At 42.0% G+C, this 20,356-nt stretch overlaps 1 protein-coding gene across 2 annotated transcripts in view; it reads left to right on the top strand.

Annotated features, from left to right (window-relative positions):
- C7 (complement C7) overlaps positions 1-20,047 on the top strand; it is a 52,068-nt gene extending 32,021 nt beyond the window's left edge. Inside the window, exons 11-18 of one of the 2 annotated variants that reach the window (XM_077896119.1) lie at positions 1,090-1,318; positions 3,632-3,803; positions 5,136-5,223; positions 7,868-8,000; positions 10,026-10,217; positions 14,601-14,691; positions 17,177-17,361; positions 18,765-20,047. In XM_077896119.1, the coding sequence (XP_077752245.1) occupies positions 1,090-1,318; positions 3,632-3,803; positions 5,136-5,223; positions 7,868-8,000; positions 10,026-10,217; positions 14,601-14,691; positions 17,177-17,361; positions 18,765-19,003 (1,329 nt within the window). In that variant the 3' untranslated portion in view covers positions 19,004-20,047. Of the gene's footprint in view, positions 1-1,089; positions 1,319-3,631; positions 3,804-5,135; positions 5,224-7,867; positions 8,001-10,025; positions 10,218-14,600; positions 14,692-17,176; positions 17,362-18,225; positions 18,666-18,764 lie in introns of those variants that run through there. The other variant, XM_077896120.1, reaches the window with a different exon arrangement.
- The last annotated feature ends 309 nt before the right edge of the window (positions 20,048-20,356 follow it).

Raw genomic sequence — 20,356 nt, 5'->3', positions numbered from 1 at the left:
CCCAAATCACACCAGCTCCTTGAGCACCCTCCTAACACCACACACACCCACTTGCCTCTGAATAAGGGTGGAGGGAGGAGGGTAGTTTTTCCGAGGAGGTCTTATCATGGAGCACCACCACCGATATTCACGATGACCTACTTTCAATGCCAGTGCCCCATAACAAATCTTGAAAAATTCGAAATCGTGGATTAGGAGGAAGCAGACATTCCTTCTCATTCTCAACTCTGCTCTTCTCCACAACAGACTGTAACTGTCACAGCTGTGCTAACTTATTATAGGTGTATGTCCGCACAATGCCATCCAGTCAATTATTTCAAGCTGCAATGTAAGGCCAGGCAGAGATGGAGGGGAACGTGGCTGAGTCTTGACTCGCAGTGGTGTGCTGCAGCCAGCGCGGACGGGCCTTCACAAGAGCCAGATGGTGCATAGGTCTTCCCAACTCCATGGTCATTGGCATCACAGTGACAACCTGAAATTGGCCATGAGGAGAGTTCTTCTACTGCAGAAATTGGCAAATGCTACAAAGTGGAACGTTTTTTTTTCCTTAGGAGAGCAGATTGTTAAAGCTTAGCCAGCACATCTAGGGTTTCCAAGTTGCTTTTCATCGGACATGTTCAGCACAGAGCAATTATGTCTATCTGTTTTAAATTTCTTCAGGGAAAAATAGTCACAATCTCCATTAAGAGACATGCTAAGTCTCTTAGAGTCAGGATATTTCATTGTAAATTTATTTGCACTTGCTTCTTCACTATAATTTAAGTGTGTTTCCTTGTCTTCTGTCCCCTGCAAGGGTGGAAATGTACTGCCTTCAAAATAATCTTTCAGTAACTAGAAAATGAATGTCCTGTTGGTTTTGAAAAATTTCATGTGAGATATAAAATAATTCCTTCCCTATTCATTCCTATTTGTCCTTTTGCCTTGCAAAGAAAGTGAATTTCTTTCTTTTTATTTGAACAAGAAATAATTGGAATTAACATTAAGAGTAGCTTTTCATTTTATCTTAATGGGGATTGAGCCTAAATGCCAGAAAAAAAGTGTTCTTGCCTAAAACCCTGATTACTGACCATGATATCTTTATCTGTATAGCTGACACCTTTGTATGAGCTGGTAAAGGAAGTACCTTGTGCCTCCGTGAAAAGACTATACCTGAAGCGAGCTCTTGAGGAATATCTGGATGAATTTGACCCCTGCCATTGTCGACCTTGCCAAAATGGTGGCATTGCCACCGTTGAGGGGACCCAATGTCAGTGCCATTGCAAACCATATACATTTGGTGTGGCTTGTGAGCAAGGATTCCTTGTAGGAAATGAAGCAGGTCAGTGTGCTGAATTTTTGCTAGTTATTGCTGGACACAGAGAAAAGGGAAATACTCTTTCCATCTGGCTCCTGAGGTTGTGCTTCTTTGTGTATGGGGATTTTAATTTAGTATCACCCTTCTTATTCCACTTCTGGGTCATAGCTACTGGGTCAAGGTCCTCTGCAGTCTCTGTTTTCCCATCTTTCTATTTTTTAAGATTTATTTATTTATTTGAGAGATGGGGGTGGGGACCAGCAGAGGGAGAGGAAGAGAGAGAGAGAGAGAGAGAGAGAGAGAGAGAGAGAATCCCAAGCAGATTTCTCACTGAGCATGGAGCCAATGTGGGGCTTGATCTCATGACCCTTGAGATCATGACCTGAGCTGAAATTAAGAGTTGGACGCTTAGGGTGCCCAGGTGACTCAGTCGGTTAAGCATCTGCCTTTGGCTCAGGTCATGATCCTGGGATGGAGCTCTGAGTCTGTTGGGCTCCCTGCTCAGCAGGGAATCTGCTTCTCCCCCTGCCCCTTCCCTGCTCGTGTCACTCTCTCCCTCTCAAATAAATAGATAAAATCTTAAAAAAAAAAAAAAAGCTCAACCGACTGATCCACCCAGGGGTCTCTCCATTGTCCTGTCTTAATTTGCAGACCCACCCTGGCCTCCATTCTCCATTGGAACAGGTTAATGCTTAAAACACCTCTGTCCTTCCAGAGTCATGTCCTTAAGGATTTATTGTAACACAGGTCTGTGGAGCTTGTGTATGCATAGCTTAGCCTTTCTGACAGCAAGCTCTTTGAAATATCTCTTTCTATTTTGTATTGTGTTCCATCAATCAATTATTCACAAATGCTTTTGAACATCTGCTGAATGTGTTCAACTGAATTCTTGGTACTATAAGCACTTTTGTACAGATCTATGTGAGAATGACTTCATAAGTAGACAAAGCATGAGGTAATGTTGTATTTATTTATATATCTCTCTCCTCTAGAAAGTTCATTGCTTAAGGTCAGAACTGTGATTCCTTTTTTTTTATTCCCGGAGCCCAACAGGGCTTGATTCATAGAAGTCACTTAATAAATGTTTAATGAATGAATGAATACATGATGACTAAACTATAGTTGCTTATAGACAAGCATCAAGAAGGCATCCTTACCTCCAATTCTCTTCCCAAGTGGCCTGTCTGGTAAATTGAAATTCCACCGCTTTGATTTCATTTCTTCATGGCTTGGATTTCCTATAATTTGATAAATGGAAGCTCCCCCTGCTGGTAAGGGTCGGGGTAGCCATCAATATATCAAGCTGTTCCCACCCTCTGTTGGTATGCTCAGGGAACTACTTTATTAACTCAATTGCTGATTATGTAAGAAAGCATAAAGGAACTCATGGGAAAATATTACCAAATTAGTTTATTTTTGGTGTGTGTGATACTGAAGAGTGGCTGCCGATGGAGGGGAGAGGGTAAATAGAGGGGTGCAGGCTACACAGTAGAAATAGCTACAGAGCAGGAAACACATCCATCATCAGGAAGTAATGCTTTGGGGGCATGGTTCTGAGATCAGTTTCTAACTAGGAAAGCCAAGTTCTTAGAATATAGTGCAAGTTCTCTTTTGCCTCCCCCAAGGAATATGATGGGGGAAAATAGTAAAAGCACTGTTAGTGGTGAATTGGCCCTGAGTTGGAAGATGGCCAGGCTGGGCCAAGTAAGTACCTGCAGATTGAAGGATGATGACAGGAGGCAACAGCATTTCTCCTATGTCTGCACTTCCTCATTTTGTACAGTGCCAGCTCTGAGGTCGGCAGTCTGGAATACCCGGTAGATTATGTCCTTCTCATGCCCAATCATTGCTTCTACAATAGAAATGTTCACAATAGAAACTGCTGTAATGAGAGGAGCCCAGACCCAGCCATAAGACCATGTTGCTGTCTGGACGTGTCTCTTGGCAGCTGTTTTAGCACTGGGCATGACATTTAACCACCTTGTCTTAGATTCCATACGTATCAACAGAGAATGGGTGACAGATCTCCTGACCATCTGGATTCATTCTTGTGAGAAGTAAACGAAGGGTTGAATGTATGTAAAAGTGCTCTGAAACATTTGCAAAATAATAAACAAATTTAAGATATTATTATTGCAAGAGATTCGTTAATGCAGCCTTAACATGGACAAACCTAGACGATGTGCAGAGATACTCTGGTCATTGTAGAAGATGTCCTGAAGGTAGTGAGTGCCCAGATTGTCCCCTCTGCCAACAACTGCCTGAGCAGGAAGCTCAGCACTAAACTCTGAAATCTTCTCCAAGTGCTTTCTGAACAGCCTCTCTCTTATTTTACAGGAGGGGTGGATGGGGGTTGGAATTGCTGGTCCTCTTGGACCCCCTGCGTTCAAGGGAAGAAAACAAGGCGCCGAGAATGCAATAACCCACCACCCAGTGAGGGTGGGCAATCCTGTATTGGAGAACCACGGGAAAGCAGCCCCTGTGAGGATGAGGAGCTGCAGCATTTGAGGTAATGGCCACCAGGGTTCCTGGCAATTGCAGAGAGCACAGCGCCCTCTGCAGTAAGCGATTTGCAGCGACTAAAGATTCAGAAATTAATTATCAGCGGCTCCTTTGCCCTTGGCAGTGGGGTCAGATGAAGGAGGGAGACGTGTGTGTGGTCCACTAGCACTTGTGTGTTTCACGTTTTCCTGACTGAGTAACTCAGAGGCCGCCTGGCCAAGGGGGTCGGAGCAGCTGTGGCATCAAGCAGATCTGCTCCCTACCGGCTGGGTGATAGAGAGAGCATGACTGTAGGAGTCTAGCTGACTACAGCATGAATGCAGCCCTGACATTTATTACTTTATAACCTTGGACAAGTCATTCAGCCTTTCTGAGCCTTTGTTTTCTTTCTTAGCTCATAAGGTCACTGTGAATGTGAATTGAGATAATGCACATTCGTGGAGCAACTGCCAGGGTGCCTACCACATAGTAAATGCTCAATCAAAACTAGTTATTATTTTTGTGTAACCTCTCTTGCAGGATCACTAACTGTTATTGCCTTACTTAAAAAAAAAAGATTTATTTATTTGAGAGAACCATCCAGCAAGAGAGAGAAGAAGTGGGGAGACGGGGGTGGGGGGCACAGAGGGAGAGGGAGAAGCAAACTCCCTGCTGAGCTGGGAGCCAGATGTGGGGCTTGACCCCCAGGGAATCCAAGATCATGACCTGAGGGGAAGGCAGACACTTAAGTGAGTCACCCAGGTGCCCCTGTAATTATCTTATTTTTTTTTTTAAAGATTTTATTTATTCATGAGAGACAAAGAGAGAGAGAGAGAGAGAGAGAGAGAGAGAGAGAGAGAGAGGCAGAGACACAGGCAGAGGGAGAAGCAGGCTCCATGCATGGGACTCGATTCCTGGTCTCCAGGATCACACCCTGGGCTAAAGGCAGCGCTAAACCACTGAGCCACCCGGGCTGCCCTACCTTATTTTTTAATACAGATTTAATTCTGTTAAGGGCATTTCAAATCCAGACAGCAGGAGAAAAAGCAGGTCTGAGACAGGTGACCTCTAGAAATCATATAAAGTAGGTGTGTTGACCAATGACTTTTATTTCCTTTTCTTTCTTCTTTGTTCTTCATACTGCTGACTTACTAGCTATGTTTTAGAAGCTTGAGTTCATGTTTGAGTTCTCTACTACAGGACGTGATCAGATACCGATTTTGAAAATGGCAATTGCATCAGTGTATTTATGTCAATGGAGTCCCTTCAGATGTACATGAAAAATTCAGTGTGCTGCAAAATATTTATCATACTGTGGAAATCCATCACATTAATTATGTTTGTTTCCTTTACTTTTCAGATTGATTGAACCACATTGTTTTCCTTTGTCTTTGGTTCCAAAAGAATTCTGTCCATCACCTCCTGCCTTGAAAGATGGATTTGTTCAAGTTGGTTATGAAAGATACATTGCTTTCCTTTACATATACTCTCTGCTCCAAGTACTCTCTCTCTACTGATGTCATAATCTGTTTCCTTCTTCCATATGAAACAGAGCTAAAAATAGTTTATCTGTGCATCTTCCTTTTAGTGGTGAGGGTTTTAGTTTGTAACTTTTCTTCTTTGGCCCAAGGTGATTAGAATTCTGCAGAAGGCAGTAGATCTTCTGTGGTAAGGTTAATCAATACTGCTGCCCAGTGAAATTAGAAATGTAATCATGCCAGAGGGCTGCTGAACATTTCCATTCTGGACGCTAAAATAGGAATCCATAAGCAAGATCTTCAACAAAGAGAATTTTATTCTTGCCACTGAAAAATGTCCTTTTTAAAAAAGATTTTATTATTTATTTATTTGAGAGAGAAAAAGAGTGAGTGAGCGAAAGAGAGAGAGAGAGAAAGAAAGAGAGAGAGAGAGAAAGAGTGTACAAGCCAGGGAGAGAGGGAGACAGAGTCCCTGCTGAGTATGGAGCCCCATGCTCATGACCTGAGCCGAAGGCAGATGTCCAACTGACTGAGCCAACTAGGCACCCTGAAAAAATGTCTTTAAAAATTTTGTTTCATAAATATGGGGTTTGGGATGAAATATTGGGTTTATTCCAGAAGCCAGTAAGACATTTTGCCAGTGTTGGTGAGATATGGGTCATGATACTTTGAGCAATTTTCTTCTTCAGGAAGGAACACAAGTCATCTACCACTTGTCGTTCTAGGGGAATTTTTTTTTTTTTTTTACTTTGGGGCCATATTAATGCATATTTTTCTTGCTGCTTGTTATGATGAGACTTTGGCCCCAAAGCCCCAGTGAAGTGTCTTCCTGGCTCACATAGGAGATACTGTGCAGCAGGACCCTCTCAGTATGGTCAGCCTTGCTTTCTCCATGAAGGATTTGCCCCTCAAATTCCAGGACCTTAAACATACACTCACTGACATTTTGCCGAAGATTCTCCAAATACAGGTATTGTTGGGAAATGGAAAAGGTGTGTGTGTGTGTGTGTGTGTGTGGAGAGAGAGAGAGAGAGAGAGAGAGAGAGGAGAATGAATCCAGCAGCTCTAACAGTCAGATGTTCCAATACAGCTCCCACAATCCATGAAATTCCTGAAGGCTTGGAGAGCAACGCCAAGTAAACTTGTATAGTTAGCAAATTCTGAACTGCTGTCCCAAACTCCTGGGTTTGGAACCCCTGACTCCTGAACACTGCGCCACAAATGGACTACAACATAGTCACCCAGGGAACTTAACAATAGAGAGTGCTGCTTGCCCCTCATCTTTCTTTCTTTCTTCTACTTCCTCATTCTGTATGTTTAGGGTAAAGCCTGAGAATTGTCTTTTTTTAAAAGTATTTATTTATTTATTTATTTATTTATTTATTTATGAGAGAGAAAGAGAGAGAGAGAACACAGAGAAGGGGCAGAGGGATAGGGAGAAGCAGACTCCCCCCCTGAGCAGGGGGCTTGACATGGGGCTCCATCCCAGGACTGTGAGATCATGACCTGAGCTGAAGTCACACACTTAACCAACTGAGCCCCCCAGGCGCCCCCCACCCCCTTTTTTTGAATTGCTACTAGTGGTTCTGATACAGAGTCAATTTGGGCACTGTTGAGCCCAATTTCCCCTTATAACAGTCCCCTTTGCAAGGCAAAGGAAGGCCTAGGGACTTAAAGCAAATCAAGTATCCTTCCCCATTTTCTTCAAACCTTGGTAGTAACCTGGTTTCCTACCAACTCCCATGATGGAGCCAACTTGGGCCAAGACTGACAGCAAGAAGAAAATGGCACCATGGAATTTTGTTCTACTGCCGGGAGCGGAACAGGTCCGGCTTTCAGCCCTCCCCCAGGTTGATGTTCTTCACCATCACCCCTGGGGTGGCAGAGAACCTGAAGGATGAGGAAAGGACGAAGAGAAGAGCATGATTACATCCTTCAGTCTCAGACTTCAAATTCTTCCTTGCTTCACTGTGAAATCTCACCTCCTGGCATCTTGGGCTAATACCATGTCCCAGAATCTGGCCCAGCCCCAGAAGCACTGCCCTTACAGGGTGGGGGCTGGAGGGTGGGATGAGAGAAGATCAGCACTATGGTTTCCCTAAAAGTCAGCAGTGAGAAACCTTAACTCTCATGAATGTGCTGATAGGGTTTGAACATTCCTATCTGTTCTTACTGGCTCTTATTAGGCAGTATTGCCAATGAACAGCCCATGACATCTCTCTAAAAAGAACTGACTGACAAGTACTTTTCCAAAATCTGATAACAAAATGTATTTTCCTGAAAAGTAGGGGGAAAGAAGTGACTTGGGCAGTGTCCACTAAAGTTATTTTAGTAAAACGCTTAGTATAGTGCTTGGTGTTTCGGGGATAATCAATAAATTATAGGACAGTGGTGTTAATGGGTTTATTTCAGCTAATGGTAGTGCAAGTGTTGGCTAGGACCATCCAGGGAAAAATGTTTTTAAAGACAATTTTCTAAATTAGTTATTTGAACTTAGTTTGCCTGATGATTAAAAGAAGACATGATTTATAGGCCAAATATATCTAGAGAAATGTTCTGTTAATGCAAAATAGACATACTTTTTTCTCTCTATCTCTCTTTTATTTCTGTTTAGGATGAAGGTGCCATGTTTCCTGTTGGGACTAATGTAGTATACACTTGCAATGAAGGATATTCTCTTATTGGAGACCCTGTAGCCAGATGTGGAGATGATTTACAGTGGCTTGTTGGGGAAATGCGTTGTCAAAGTGAGTGGCCTTGGCTGTAGCATATAACTTAAGATGAGAGAATAATGTGGAAGAGAATGAATCAAGATGAATCATTGCTCACTGTGTGGCCCGTGTCTTGACCTCCCTTTCCAGAGAGGCTCCTGTTCAAGTTTCAGTTGTGTCTCGAAAAAGCCCTCAGCAGTCTCTAGTTGATAGTGCTCCTGTTGGGAAGGCACATTTTACTGCACTCCGAGTCTCACTGTTTCTGGTTGAAAATCTTATGTTCGGCTACTTCTGAGAATTTCTATTTTTTCCCGGTCCTTGTGTTTCAGAAGCACCTCCACTGTGATGTCCCTAGGTGTGATTTTCTTTGTCTTTACCCTGGCTGATATCCGAAGCACTTCTTGAATCTGTTCTTTAATGTCTTTTGCCAATTTTAGGAAATTCTTGGCCACTGTGTCCTCATTGTCTTTGTCCTATTCTTGCTCACTTCTCCTCATGAAACACAGATGATGTACTTTTTAGATTGTGTGTATTATGTATATTTTTTTCTTTGTTTTACATAATTTTCCCTCTCTGTTTCATTCTAAATATTTTCTATTGGTCTACCTTCCAGTTTATTAATTCTCTGTACAGTTGTATTAATCTGCTTTTAAGAACTCCGTTGAGTTCTTAATTTCATTTTCCATTCCTAGGTATTTCATTTATCCACTTTTCTATATTTTCTTATTCTCTGTTGAGATTCTGCACCTTGTCATTTAATTTTTTCCCAACTTGTTAATAACAGTTTTTTCAAGGTCCGTGGCTGTTAATCTCATAATCTGGACCTGCTGTGGGCAGGTTGCTATTGTCTTCTGGGGGGATTTTGGTTAATTCTTGGCCTTTTAAATGTTAGATTAGTTTTGATTAAATGCTAGACTTTATGTGTAAAAAAATAAGGGAATAATTTGAGGTTTTGGATGATGTTCTCTTCCTCTAGAAAAGATTTGATTTTTGTTTCTGGCAAGCAGTGAGGCTGTTTTATGTCCTGTTTACTTTTATTCCTAGTGTGTAGCCATTAAGGGATCTCAATAGAAAGTCTGGGATTTCTCCCTAGGTTCTCCTTTGTGATGGGACTAGACTCTAACTCTTAGTTCCCTAACCCTATGACTCTTAAAAACTCTATCCATTTTTCAGCCTCTGAGCTGCAGTTCCTCCTTAGGTTAGCAGACTTCCAGCATTTTTTTTTCAAACTACAAATACATCAAGGAGAAAGGTATTACCAAACATTGTAGACTTGTATCTTGTCACATCCCCAGCAGCACACAACATACTTGGCTAAATATAGACACTTAGTAGATGTTGTTTTTGAATTAATGAATGAATGGAGTTTCTGATGGAAATGGTACAGAAACAGAGCAATATTTTGTAGAATACTGTCCAAAGTCCATTAGAGAGGTTGCCAAGATTTTTTTTTGAATCATAAATTCTGACTTGCTTCCCATAACTCTGCATGTTTCTCATTTTTCTCTTTGCTGTTTTCTCAAGTAGAAGATTTGAGATAATGAATGTAATCGAGTGAGAAAGACTAGAGATGGAAAACCAAAGGTATTTAATACTTGTACAGTTGCAAGATTAAAGGTGGTTCTTTAAGACTTTCAGATAGTAAAAATATCTAATTGGATGTATGCTTAATGATATGCAAATGAACAGAGTTCCTGGGAAAATTCTGGTGGGACTTCAAGACCAAAAAGATAAATGGCAGCTGTGAAAAGTCTGGTTTTGACAGCAGCCTGGGCTTTGGGACTCTGTTTATAAAGATGATTCATTTTAAATTGTCACATAGCTTTGAGGGCCGGGATGGAGAATGGGGATTGTTTTGGTCTTTAGTCTTTCATTGGTCAATTACATGCCAGGCACTATGGGACATGTCTTTCAGGGCATCCTAGGAGTGAACTTACCTCTTCCTCTTTGTCTTCTAATATGTAAAAAAGCAGAGCATGTATATTAGCATTATTGGAAGCTATCATTTAAGAAAAGATGACTTAGGAAAGCAATGATCCTTGTATTCTGTTTTATTTTTAGAAATTGCCTGTGTTCTACCTCCATTGAAGGATGGCATACAGAGTCATCCCCACAAACCTTTCTATGGAGTTGGTGAAAAGGTGACCATTTCCTGTTCAGGTGGCATGTCCTTAGAAGGTCCTTCAGCGTTTCTCTGTGGATCCAGCCTTAAGTGGAGTCCTGATATGAAGAACGTTCAGTGTGTGAAAAAAGGTGAATAGCTCATAGATCTGTCCAAGGACACCTGCACTCAGGTGAGTGAGGCTCCTTGTGGTGGTCCTTTATGGCCCTGGATGGACATACTGTGAATCATTCCTTCCCTCTTTGCCCTTCTACAGGAAGGTCAGTTCATAGACTGGGTAACAGTTTTTTTTCACATGACACAGATAGACTCATGGAATGCAAGGCAAGGCAAGAATTCTGGTGATTCTGAAACAAACTTAAATCCTTCTTATTGAAAATTAGTTTTGTATCTGTTTTGGTGCCAAGAATATAAAGGCTTTTTCAAAAATAATTTCTGTTTTTTTCCTAAAAATTTTAAAGGTACTTTTATTAAATACAGAGTTGAGATGAAAATTTATAAAAAATTCTGTATGTTTCATTCCTGGGCTTTCAGAGAGTTTATTAGCATTATTGAAATAGAAAACTTAAAAGCATTTGCATTTAACACTGCAAAGCAGAAGTTATTGAAAGCAAAGTGCTGGGGTTTGTGAAGTTGGTCTTAATAGTGGAAATCCAAAAATCCAGTATTTTTGAACACCAGGCAAATTGAAATGGTCTTTTAAGAAGCTACAATAAGAAGAGATTTAGAAAGCAAACTATTTCTTTTTAGGGGTATTTAAGGTAGGATGGGTTTGTTTTTAAAATAGCCTCCAGTTTTTTCTTTGTTTACATTTTAAACATATTTAAAAAATAAATGGAAAATACATATTTGTGACAATTAAAAGACAGGAAGGAGGGAAAACTCACTTATATTCCATTTTATATGGTATTCTTATTTTCTGGTGTATGACTTCTAATTCAATGCTAAAATTTGCCTTTTTTAGTGAGGATGAAGTACTAGAATCTGTGAGTGATACTGTCAGATGAATTAGATGGTTACAACTGAAGGGAGAGCAGGCTGGACAGAGCCCTCTGTGGCTGATGGTGGACATAGGCTGTTGGTGTTAAATATAGATCCTGATGACGGGAAGGGAGGGCAGCGTGGCCAGCAGAGTGCCCACCACATTGGTTCTATGTTCATTAGCTGTCAAAGGTCCACAGCAGAGACAAATGCTTTGTTTTCTACTGCACTGAAGCATAAATATGAATTTATCAGGGATATTTGAAGTTATGGGCCTGTACCAGGAATTCTAAAATTAAAGAGAACAATGTACACTTGATGAGGTTGCTCTTTTATTCCAAATGAGATATTATATACTTGTCTTTCTAAAATGTCTGCTTCAGTTGTTTTGTAGCACAATTCAGTATGAATTTTCCCCTACTCAGTAGCAAATTCTATTAAAGTTTTAATTAAGGATATTTTTCAGGCCTGTGTGTTTTTTTGAAGACATGATGAATAATAATAGTAACTTCCCTTAAAATAAGCCTATTACAGGTGAAAAAAAAGAAACCCGGTTTGTCAGCCTCCAAAACTGATGTTTTAAAATACCTGCTGTATCAGGAGTCTTTTTATTTTTATTGTAGTAAAACAGACATTACATTTACCATTTTAGCCATTTTTAAATGTACAGTTCAGTGCATTAAGTACATTCCCATTATTGTGCAACCATCATCACCATCCATCTCTGGAACTTTCTCATCTTCCCAGTCTGAAATTCTCTACTCATTAAACACCAATCACTCATTTCTCCCTTCCTCCATCAGAATGCAGTCTCATAAACATATATGAAGATAATGCAGCTATGTTTTTGTTTTTGTTTTTTTTGTTTTTTTTTAAGATTTTACTTATTCATTCATGAGAGAGAGAGAGAGAGAGAGAGGCAGAGACATAGGCAGGAGGAGAAGCAGGCTGCCTGCAAAAAGTCTGATGCAGGACTCAATCCCAGGACCCGGGGATCACGACCTGAGCCAAAGGCAGGCACTTAACCACTGAGCCACTCAGGTGCCCAAGAAAGCTATGTTCTTAAATACAAAGGTCTTTCATCTAGCTAATTCTACCAGTGATTTTTCATAAAGAAATTATAATAACTTGTAGAAAACATTTAAAATCTAAAATTTCATTCTTATGAATGGTTAGTAAATAAAGTTTTAAAAAACGTCTTTTGTAGTTTTATTGAGAAATCATTGATGTAGATCACTGTAGATGCTCAAGGTGTACATCATGATGGTTTGATTTACATCTATTGTGAAATGCTTACCACATCAGGTCCAGTTAACATCCATCATCTCGCTAAAATACAATTAAGAAAAAAAGAAAATTTCTCCCTGTGATGAGAAATCTCAGGATCCACTCTCCCAAAAATCTACCTATATATCATAGAGTGGTGTTAAGTATCGTCTTCGTGTTGCACATTACATCCTCAGTATCCATCTATCTTATAACTGGAATTTTGTATCCTTTGACCATCTTCTTTCCATCCCCCCAGCTTTGTCTTTGGCAAATAAACTTCTGCATAATGCAGAACTCATTTATATGACTTTATCATTGAACCTTGGTTTTGGTACATTTAGATTAGACTTTCTCAACCTTAACACTATTAGAATTTTGGACTGGTAATTCTTTGTTGTGGGAATCTGTCCTGTGCATTGTAAGATGTTTAGCAGCATCCCAGGTCTTTACTTACTAGATAGCTGTAAGTAGATAACCAAAAATGTCTCTAGACATTGGTAAATTGCCCCTGGTTGAGAAGCACTGTTCTAAATAACACCATCTTTTTGTTGTTGTTATTGTTGTTGTTGCTGCTTTAGCAGAGGGGGTGCAGAGGGACAGGGAGAGGGAGAGGGAGAGGGAGAGAATCTGTTAAATAAGGCGGCCTGAGGCAGGGCTTGATCTCACGACCCTGAGATCATGAGGTGAAATCAAGAGTTGGATGCTTAACCAACTAAGCCACCCAGGTGCCCCCTAGATAACACCATCTTTAAAAACATCTTATTTCGGAATAATATTAGTTTTCAGAAAAGTTGCAAATATAGTTTCCATATACCCTTTACCATGTTCTTATAATATAAACATCTCATATACCTTGACATAATTTAGTGGGTTAACTAAGATGCTAATATTAGTGTAATACTATTGACTAAACTCCAGATTTTATTTATATATCACTGGTTTTTTTCATTATATCCAATTCAGGATCCAATTCAGAATACTACATTGCATTTAGATTAAACTTTGAAAGGGAAGTGTTTAAAGAATGAGTATTCATTACAGATGTTGCTGGACATGGAAGGCTATGCTTCACATTGTGGCCATTTTTACAAGTTATGAATTGTTCATGAGATTTTACTGTCATGTCTAAAGCCCTTAAGTTTTCCCAAGTGAGGAAGTAATGCATAGTTTGTGCTTCCGTAAAAATATGCTCTTCAGATAAACTACCTTTATAGATATATCCCACACAGAACTAGTTTTATGTTGGGAAAATATATGTCCCTGAATTTCATTGTCATGAAGCTAGCAGGAGGTGGAAAAAACAGGATGTTTTAGGTCATTCACCTTGTAATCAGGGACGGCTGAAGGGATGGCAGTCAAATTAAGCTCTTGTAAGCTGGACCTAAGGTGTTTTCTTATAAAAATAGGAAGATGGTTGATTTTGAGCAGTTTGTAGAAAACACAAAAAGCAACGGAAAGGGTTTTATTAATGTAAATATCTCTAGATATTTACTCACCATTGAAGGGAGACCAGTTAGACTTTTTTTTTTTTTTTTTTTTTTATGATAGTCACACACAGAGAGAGAGAGAGAGAGAGAGAGAGAGGGGCAGAGACACAGGCAGAGGGAGAAGCAGGCTCCATGCACCGGGAGCCCGACGTGGGATTCGACCCTGGGTCTCCAGGATCGTGCCCTGGGCCAAAGGCAGGCGCCAAACCGCTGTGCCACCCAGGGATCCCCAGTTAGACATTTACATGTGAGAGGTTATCATAGATCTTGGGGTACCAGGGAGTTCTCCATGTACAGGTCACATTGTGTTGCTTTCTGTTCCACCACAGACAGAGTGGGCAAATGCGTTCCAAACAACAGTTTATAAATACCAACTTCTTGATGAAAGGGAGCCTGCTCCACTGGCCTTGAATGCAGACAAACATGGACTTAAATCCTGGCTTGGCCAATCTATTAAACGTGTGAACTAGCACCAGTTTCTTAACTTTTCTGGCCCTTAGTTTCTTTAACCTGAAGTGGGCATTTATTAAGGAGGATTAAATATCACAATAGTAAATGCTCATACAGTAGGAAGTGCTAACAATGAAATTATTTGTAGGGTTCTCCTAGGAACACTCTGTCTTCCATAAAATGCTTTAAAAAGCTTTGTTTTTTGACTGTACAAATTTGTGGCAGTTGAAAATATTACAGCAACCCGGTTCAACAATTAAAATAACATTTTGTTTACCACAAAGAAGCTCTTCTAATGATTGGATCTCCCTCATCCTTTTCTTCCAGATGCTCCTTTGATACCAGCAGGGCCTAAATGTCAGCGCTGGGAGAAACTGCAGAATTCAAGATGTGTTTGTAAAATGCCCTATGAATGTGGGTAAGCTCTTTCTTTGCTTACCTCTCTCTGTTTTATTTTATTCAAGATTAAAAAAAAAATGTGTTGGTGGATGCGTCTCTGTTAGATGGAAGGTGTTGCTGACCAAGGGTTAAGGATAGTTGTTTGCGTTTTAACCTGGTCCATCTGCTGTCTGTTATTTGCCTGGGTCATGGGGGCTGACAACCAGCGGTGTTAAAGCCGTGTTCTATTCCGTCTAGAGAAAGGCTGAAGGACTCAGGCACTGCTTGTTTTATACACGAGATGGAGGAAAATGAAAACACTGTCACTTGAGGATTTAGAGCTTGAGGAGATTAGGGTTGAAATTCCCTTGAAATATAAACTCTCAATGCAGTGTACCAACAGATACAAGTGCTGCTTTCCCCATTCTTGAAATGTCTGTGCCTCTAGATGTGCATTGTAAGAATGGCACCCAACTTGAAATCACTCCGCTGTAGGTGGACTTCTGAAGTAGGTACTGGATGTCTGTGATCTGGTCCTAGGTGGATACAGATGGTATGATTGCATTAGGACAAGAAGAGGTTTCCTAGTGGGACTATTTACAGAAGTGTGGGCAGCGTGAAGGAAACTGATGCCACGAGGCAGTACTTCTGGACTGCTAACAGCCAGGCTACATATCTGTGCCCAGGCCTGGAGTGATGAAGGGGGCTCTTATGCAAAGCTGGAGACAGAGAAGACTCTGTGCAGGTGGGAGCTGAGGAAGAGCTTAGTCTCTCATTTTAGGGACCTCAGAGATACCCCCCTTGCAGTGAGCCAGGGCACTAAACATCCCTCCAATCTCCTGCCATTGATCAAACGCACCCAAAGCCAGAGGATAGGAAGTCCGTGGATGTGGCTCATAGTGTCAGCCTTCTTGGCAGCAGGGGGGAGAGTGGAGAGTGAATCTGGAGAGGCAGATGGGAGATACTTGGGCCCCCAGATTTACTGGTCATCTTTAAGGTTAAGAATCAAAACACAAATGTACTGACCAATTATAATTGACCTTTGAACAACCCAGAAGTTGGGGTGCTGAACCCCCTGCACAGTCAAAAGTCCACATATAACTTTTGACTCCTCCAAAATTTAACTACTATTGACCGGAAGCCTTACCAATAACATAAATATTTTCTATGTTATATGTGTCATATGCTGTATTCTTATAATAAAATAATTTAGAGAGAAGAAAATGCTATTAAGAAAATTATAAGGAAGAGAAAATACATTTATAGTCCTGTCTATATCAAAACAAAGTCTGTAAAAGTGGACCTATGGTGCAGTTCAAACCAGTGTTGCTGGAAGGTCAACTGTACTTGACTCCTATCCAACTCCTTGAGCGCCAACTGTGGGCAATGGTGATTTTGGTGGTATCTTATAAGAAGAAGTGACTTCTTGTGAGAAAAATACACCTGAATAGTGTAAATGGCAGTGGTTGTCCAACCAGAATGTTCTGACTGTGGCGTTAGTTCTTTATGAATCATTGTTGACTTTGATTCACTTTCATCCTCTTTCTAACTTCTCTGATTCATTTAGTTTCTCTGCAGCCTACTGTCTACAGACACGGAGTGAGCTTTCTATCAGATACTGATAACAAGGTGGCTTTGCAAGGTCTCTGCTCTTTAGGCTGTTCTGAGTAGTTTGATTTAAAGCTTAAATAAGCAGATAAAAGAAAGATATAAGGATTTGATGTAAATAACTCCAAGTAAATTTAGCTCTTGGTCATTGAAGAAAATGTTAGAACTAAATATATATAAAAATAAATATAGGCTCCATCTACCATACAAAAATACTTTGTTGTTTAAGGGTTCACTATAGTAATGCCTTCCTTATCCATCAACATTCTGAAAGATGCTTGTTTTTATCAGTGACATTTCTAAAAAGCTGAATCTCACCATTTTAGCACCCATGCTTAAGAAAAAAAAAGTAATAAATTTTCATAGAAATATTCCTAAATGATTTTGTAAACACAGATACTTTAAAAAATCCCATTGACAAATATGATTTCATCTTCCCTTGAGGATTTGACCATCAGGTGTTGGACAATGCCGTATCATGGACATGAACTCTCAGGGCTGCTGGGCTGGGAGGACCTAATTTCTCCTTCAGTCACTGGTCCCACTGGACTAGTCTCTGAGTGTGTGATCTTTGCTGATTTTGTCTCCTTCCTGCTTGTCAACCCCCCGGCTTCCTGAGCAGACCTTGCCTTCTCTTCTAATTTGCTGTATCTGAGCTGCTGTAGATGAAACTAGATGAACACCAGGTATCTACGTGTGTAAAAATTGTGAGCCAATAAAGAGCAAAATATGTTCATTTCGAAGATCTGAGGAGGGTGAGCCCCAGTCATGAAGGAGATTTGAGTTTCTGCTTCATCTTTTTGCTGTGGCTGGTAACATCTGAGGCACGGAGCTCCGAGCCTCTCCTTTCACTTCCCATCTTCCACTTTTGAGAATGAACATCTTCTAAATAATGGAATCTAAAACATTTGTTTCAGGTCCTCCTTGGATGTATGTGCTCGAGATGAGAGAAGCAAAAGGATACTGCCTCTGACAGTGTGCAAGATGCATGTTCTCCACTGTCAGGGCCGAAATTACACCCTTGCTGGTAGCGACAGCTGTACTCTGCCGGCCGCCACCGAGAAAGCTTGCGGGGCCTGTCCACTCTGGGGAAAATGTGATGGTAAGGGGCATTTCGTAATTGTAACGGTGACAACGCTGAGGTAGTCGTACTGAGGTTTTAAAAACTGTAGTTTCTAGGTTAGCAGCAAGTCCAAGCAGATCCCTGAGGATGTGAAAGTCCCAGGCTGGTCTAAGGGTAACTGTCCTTGCCCACAGCCTTTCCTGGGGAGCTGGGGGGATCAAGTATCTAAGAGGACAAAAATCCACCATCGATGCTCTGAAGGTCCTCCCAAACACTGACGGTTCCCAGTCCCCCTTCATGATTTTTGCTCTGTCCTTGTCTTACCCGTTTTATGTACTCATTTAAAAAAAATAGATCCACATAAAAAATAACTATTTTTTAAGAAGAAAATTTCATTATCACTTTCTTAAAAGGAGATATCACTTTCCATAAATATTAGGCAACTACAAAAATACATATAATGACACAAAGTAAGGTTGCAGATGCTAGCCAGATGCTGCTGGCAGCTTGAGGGATGCTGCTTCTTTGGGATAAAGGGAGTCTAGCAAGTGTTAAGGAGGTGGTAAAAGTGCCTAAAAGCATATCAGTGCTAAGGTGACACTTCCTCCTAGAAGTAATTAGAATAATTTGAAGAAGAGAAAAAGGAGTGATTGTTTTCAAGTTGTGGTTCAAGATTTGCCAGTGCTGTGTCCCACTAGCACTTACCATGATCTTGGACAGCAGCACCCTTGGCAAGGCCTACCTCCCACGGGTTTAGCCACTTTACCAAGGGGGAAAGCCTGGGCGGCTGGCGCCAAGTCATTGCTCTCAGTTTCCCCTCCTATAAATTTGGGAGCTGGACTGCGTGATCTGTGAGACCTCTGCCAGCATCTCAGGCCCTCCTTTGGACCTTTCCCCCCTCAGTCCTGGACACTTTGCCACACAAGCCACGATGCACTGAACTCTCCCCGTTGGGTCACGTTGGGAGTGGCAGTCACCCCTGGGCTGGCTGACCTTGTCACTCCGTTTGGAGACACCTGGCTGGCCTAACTCCAGCCTGGCACCCGCAGCGCACACGGTGGAATCGTCCCCAACTCCTTTCTGGCTTGTCTTTACGGGACATGTGGCCCTTTGCGTCTTAGGCCCCATCTCTCAAAGCAGGTGAATTCTTTTCTTTGCCACTGAGCCCCGCAGCGACCTGGTCTCTTCTGAGGTCTCCTTCTGCGGCCAGGGGTTGGAGGAGGGCTCCGTTTCTGGCTTCCCTGGACAGCGGCACAGGGGGGCGGCACCGGGGAGCCCCCGGCTCGGAGAGGCCTGGCCCACACGGGACGGCAGGGCCACCGGGCCGCGCCAGCCTCAGGCCCTGCTTATTCGGGGCGGCGGGAGCTTCTGGAGATCTCCGGTGGCGCCCCGCGGTCCCAGCTGCTCCACGTGCCTCTAAGCCTCCGTGGTCTCTTTCCCAGCCGCGAGCGGCCGATGCGTCTGCCGGGAAGCCTCCGAGTGCGAGGCCGAGGACGGCGGCTCTGCGGTGTGCGCGCAGGTGGACGGCGCCCTGCAGACCCTGAGCGAGTGCGCGGCGGGCGCGCTCCGGTGCCGCGGCCAGAGCGTCACGGTCACGGGCACGCGGCCCTGCACGGCCAACCCGCGGGAGCCGCCCCCACGCCCCGCCCACCCCGAGCCGTTTGCTCCGCCCCTTCGTTAGGATGCCCGCCCGCGGGGGATGCCAGGATCGAGTCCCGCGTCCGGCTCCCTGCGTGGAGCCTGCTTCTCCCTCTGCCTGTGTCTCTGCCTCTCTCTCTCTCTCTCTGTCTCTCATGAATGAATAAATAAAATCTTTAAAAAATATAAAATCTTAAAAAAAAAAAAAGCCAGTCTGCACGAGCAGCACACCTGACCCCTTGCACGAACCGTGTGCTCTTGGACGAACTGCTAATGTGTCTGAACCGTGACTTTTTTAAATCTGAAAATTAGGGGCTTAGCCCAGAGGAAGGCGACTAACCCCGCCCTTTGATTCCCTCGAGTATGACTGACCCCACCCATGATCGACCCCACCCATCGGGGGGCCCGAACACCCAGTCTGTACACATGGATCAGGAAAACTGGAAGGTCAGAGAGGTTGGCTTGCTTCTCCCAGTGAAGCTGAATAAGGCAAAGGGCACCTTGAATGGAAAAAGACAGATCCGGCACCCACCCCAAGCGGCAACCTCAGCTGCCCGATGAGGACTCAAGCACCACATGCAGGGATCCCTAAATCTTGTCGGGAGATGCACCCCCTGAAAAGTCTGAACCACTGTGCTGTAGTCACTGGCGCCTTCTGCCTTCTTGTCTGACGACAAAGACAATCCCATCTTCTCTCTCGGACTTTTCTTCAGTATGTGTCAAGCACAAGAAATGCAAGTTGCTTGCTTTCTCCCCCTTTTCTTTTGTAGGAGGCATCAGTTCTGGCCTGAGCTATTGAGAGATTGTGTATTTGACAGAACAGTTTTCTTGCATATGAATACATGCTTGGATTTTTCAGGGGGCCATACAGGCACATCAATTGGAGACATTGGCCTTCTATTTATTCCTTTTTCAGTGTTTCATCAAAACAAAAAAGCAGCTGTGGGAGATGAAATGAGTGGGCTTAAATGGAATTTAAAATATGCTTTTATATACACATAATATCTGTGTACTTTTCTGGTACTGATAAATACATTTCAACAAAACCTTAGTTAAAATGACAATGATTAAAATCTCATTAAAGATACTAGTCTCTGGATTTTTTTTCACCTGTATTGTGAATCTTTCCATGAAGAATGGCTAATGTGTTCTTTTTAAATATATCTTTATTTTTAAAACTACTTTATTAAGGTATGATTGGCATGTAAAAGGCTATACATATTTATTGTATACAACTTGATGAGTTTGGGGATAAGTAGACACCAATCAAGACCATAAACACATCCATCACCTCCGAAAGTTTTCCCCTACCTCTCTTATTATCATTGTTGTTGTCATTTACTTATTTATTTATTTATATGGTAAGAACACAGCATAAGATCTTTTTTCATAGAAA

Source organism: Canis aureus, chromosome 4 (genome assembly GCF_053574225.1).
Source record: "Canis aureus isolate CA01 chromosome 4, VMU_Caureus_v.1.0, whole genome shotgun sequence".
Lineage (NCBI taxonomy): Eukaryota > Metazoa > Chordata > Mammalia > Carnivora > Canidae > Canis > Canis aureus.
The sequence above is the reverse complement of the archived record's forward strand: the minus strand, read 5'-3'. Positions and strand labels throughout refer to the sequence as shown.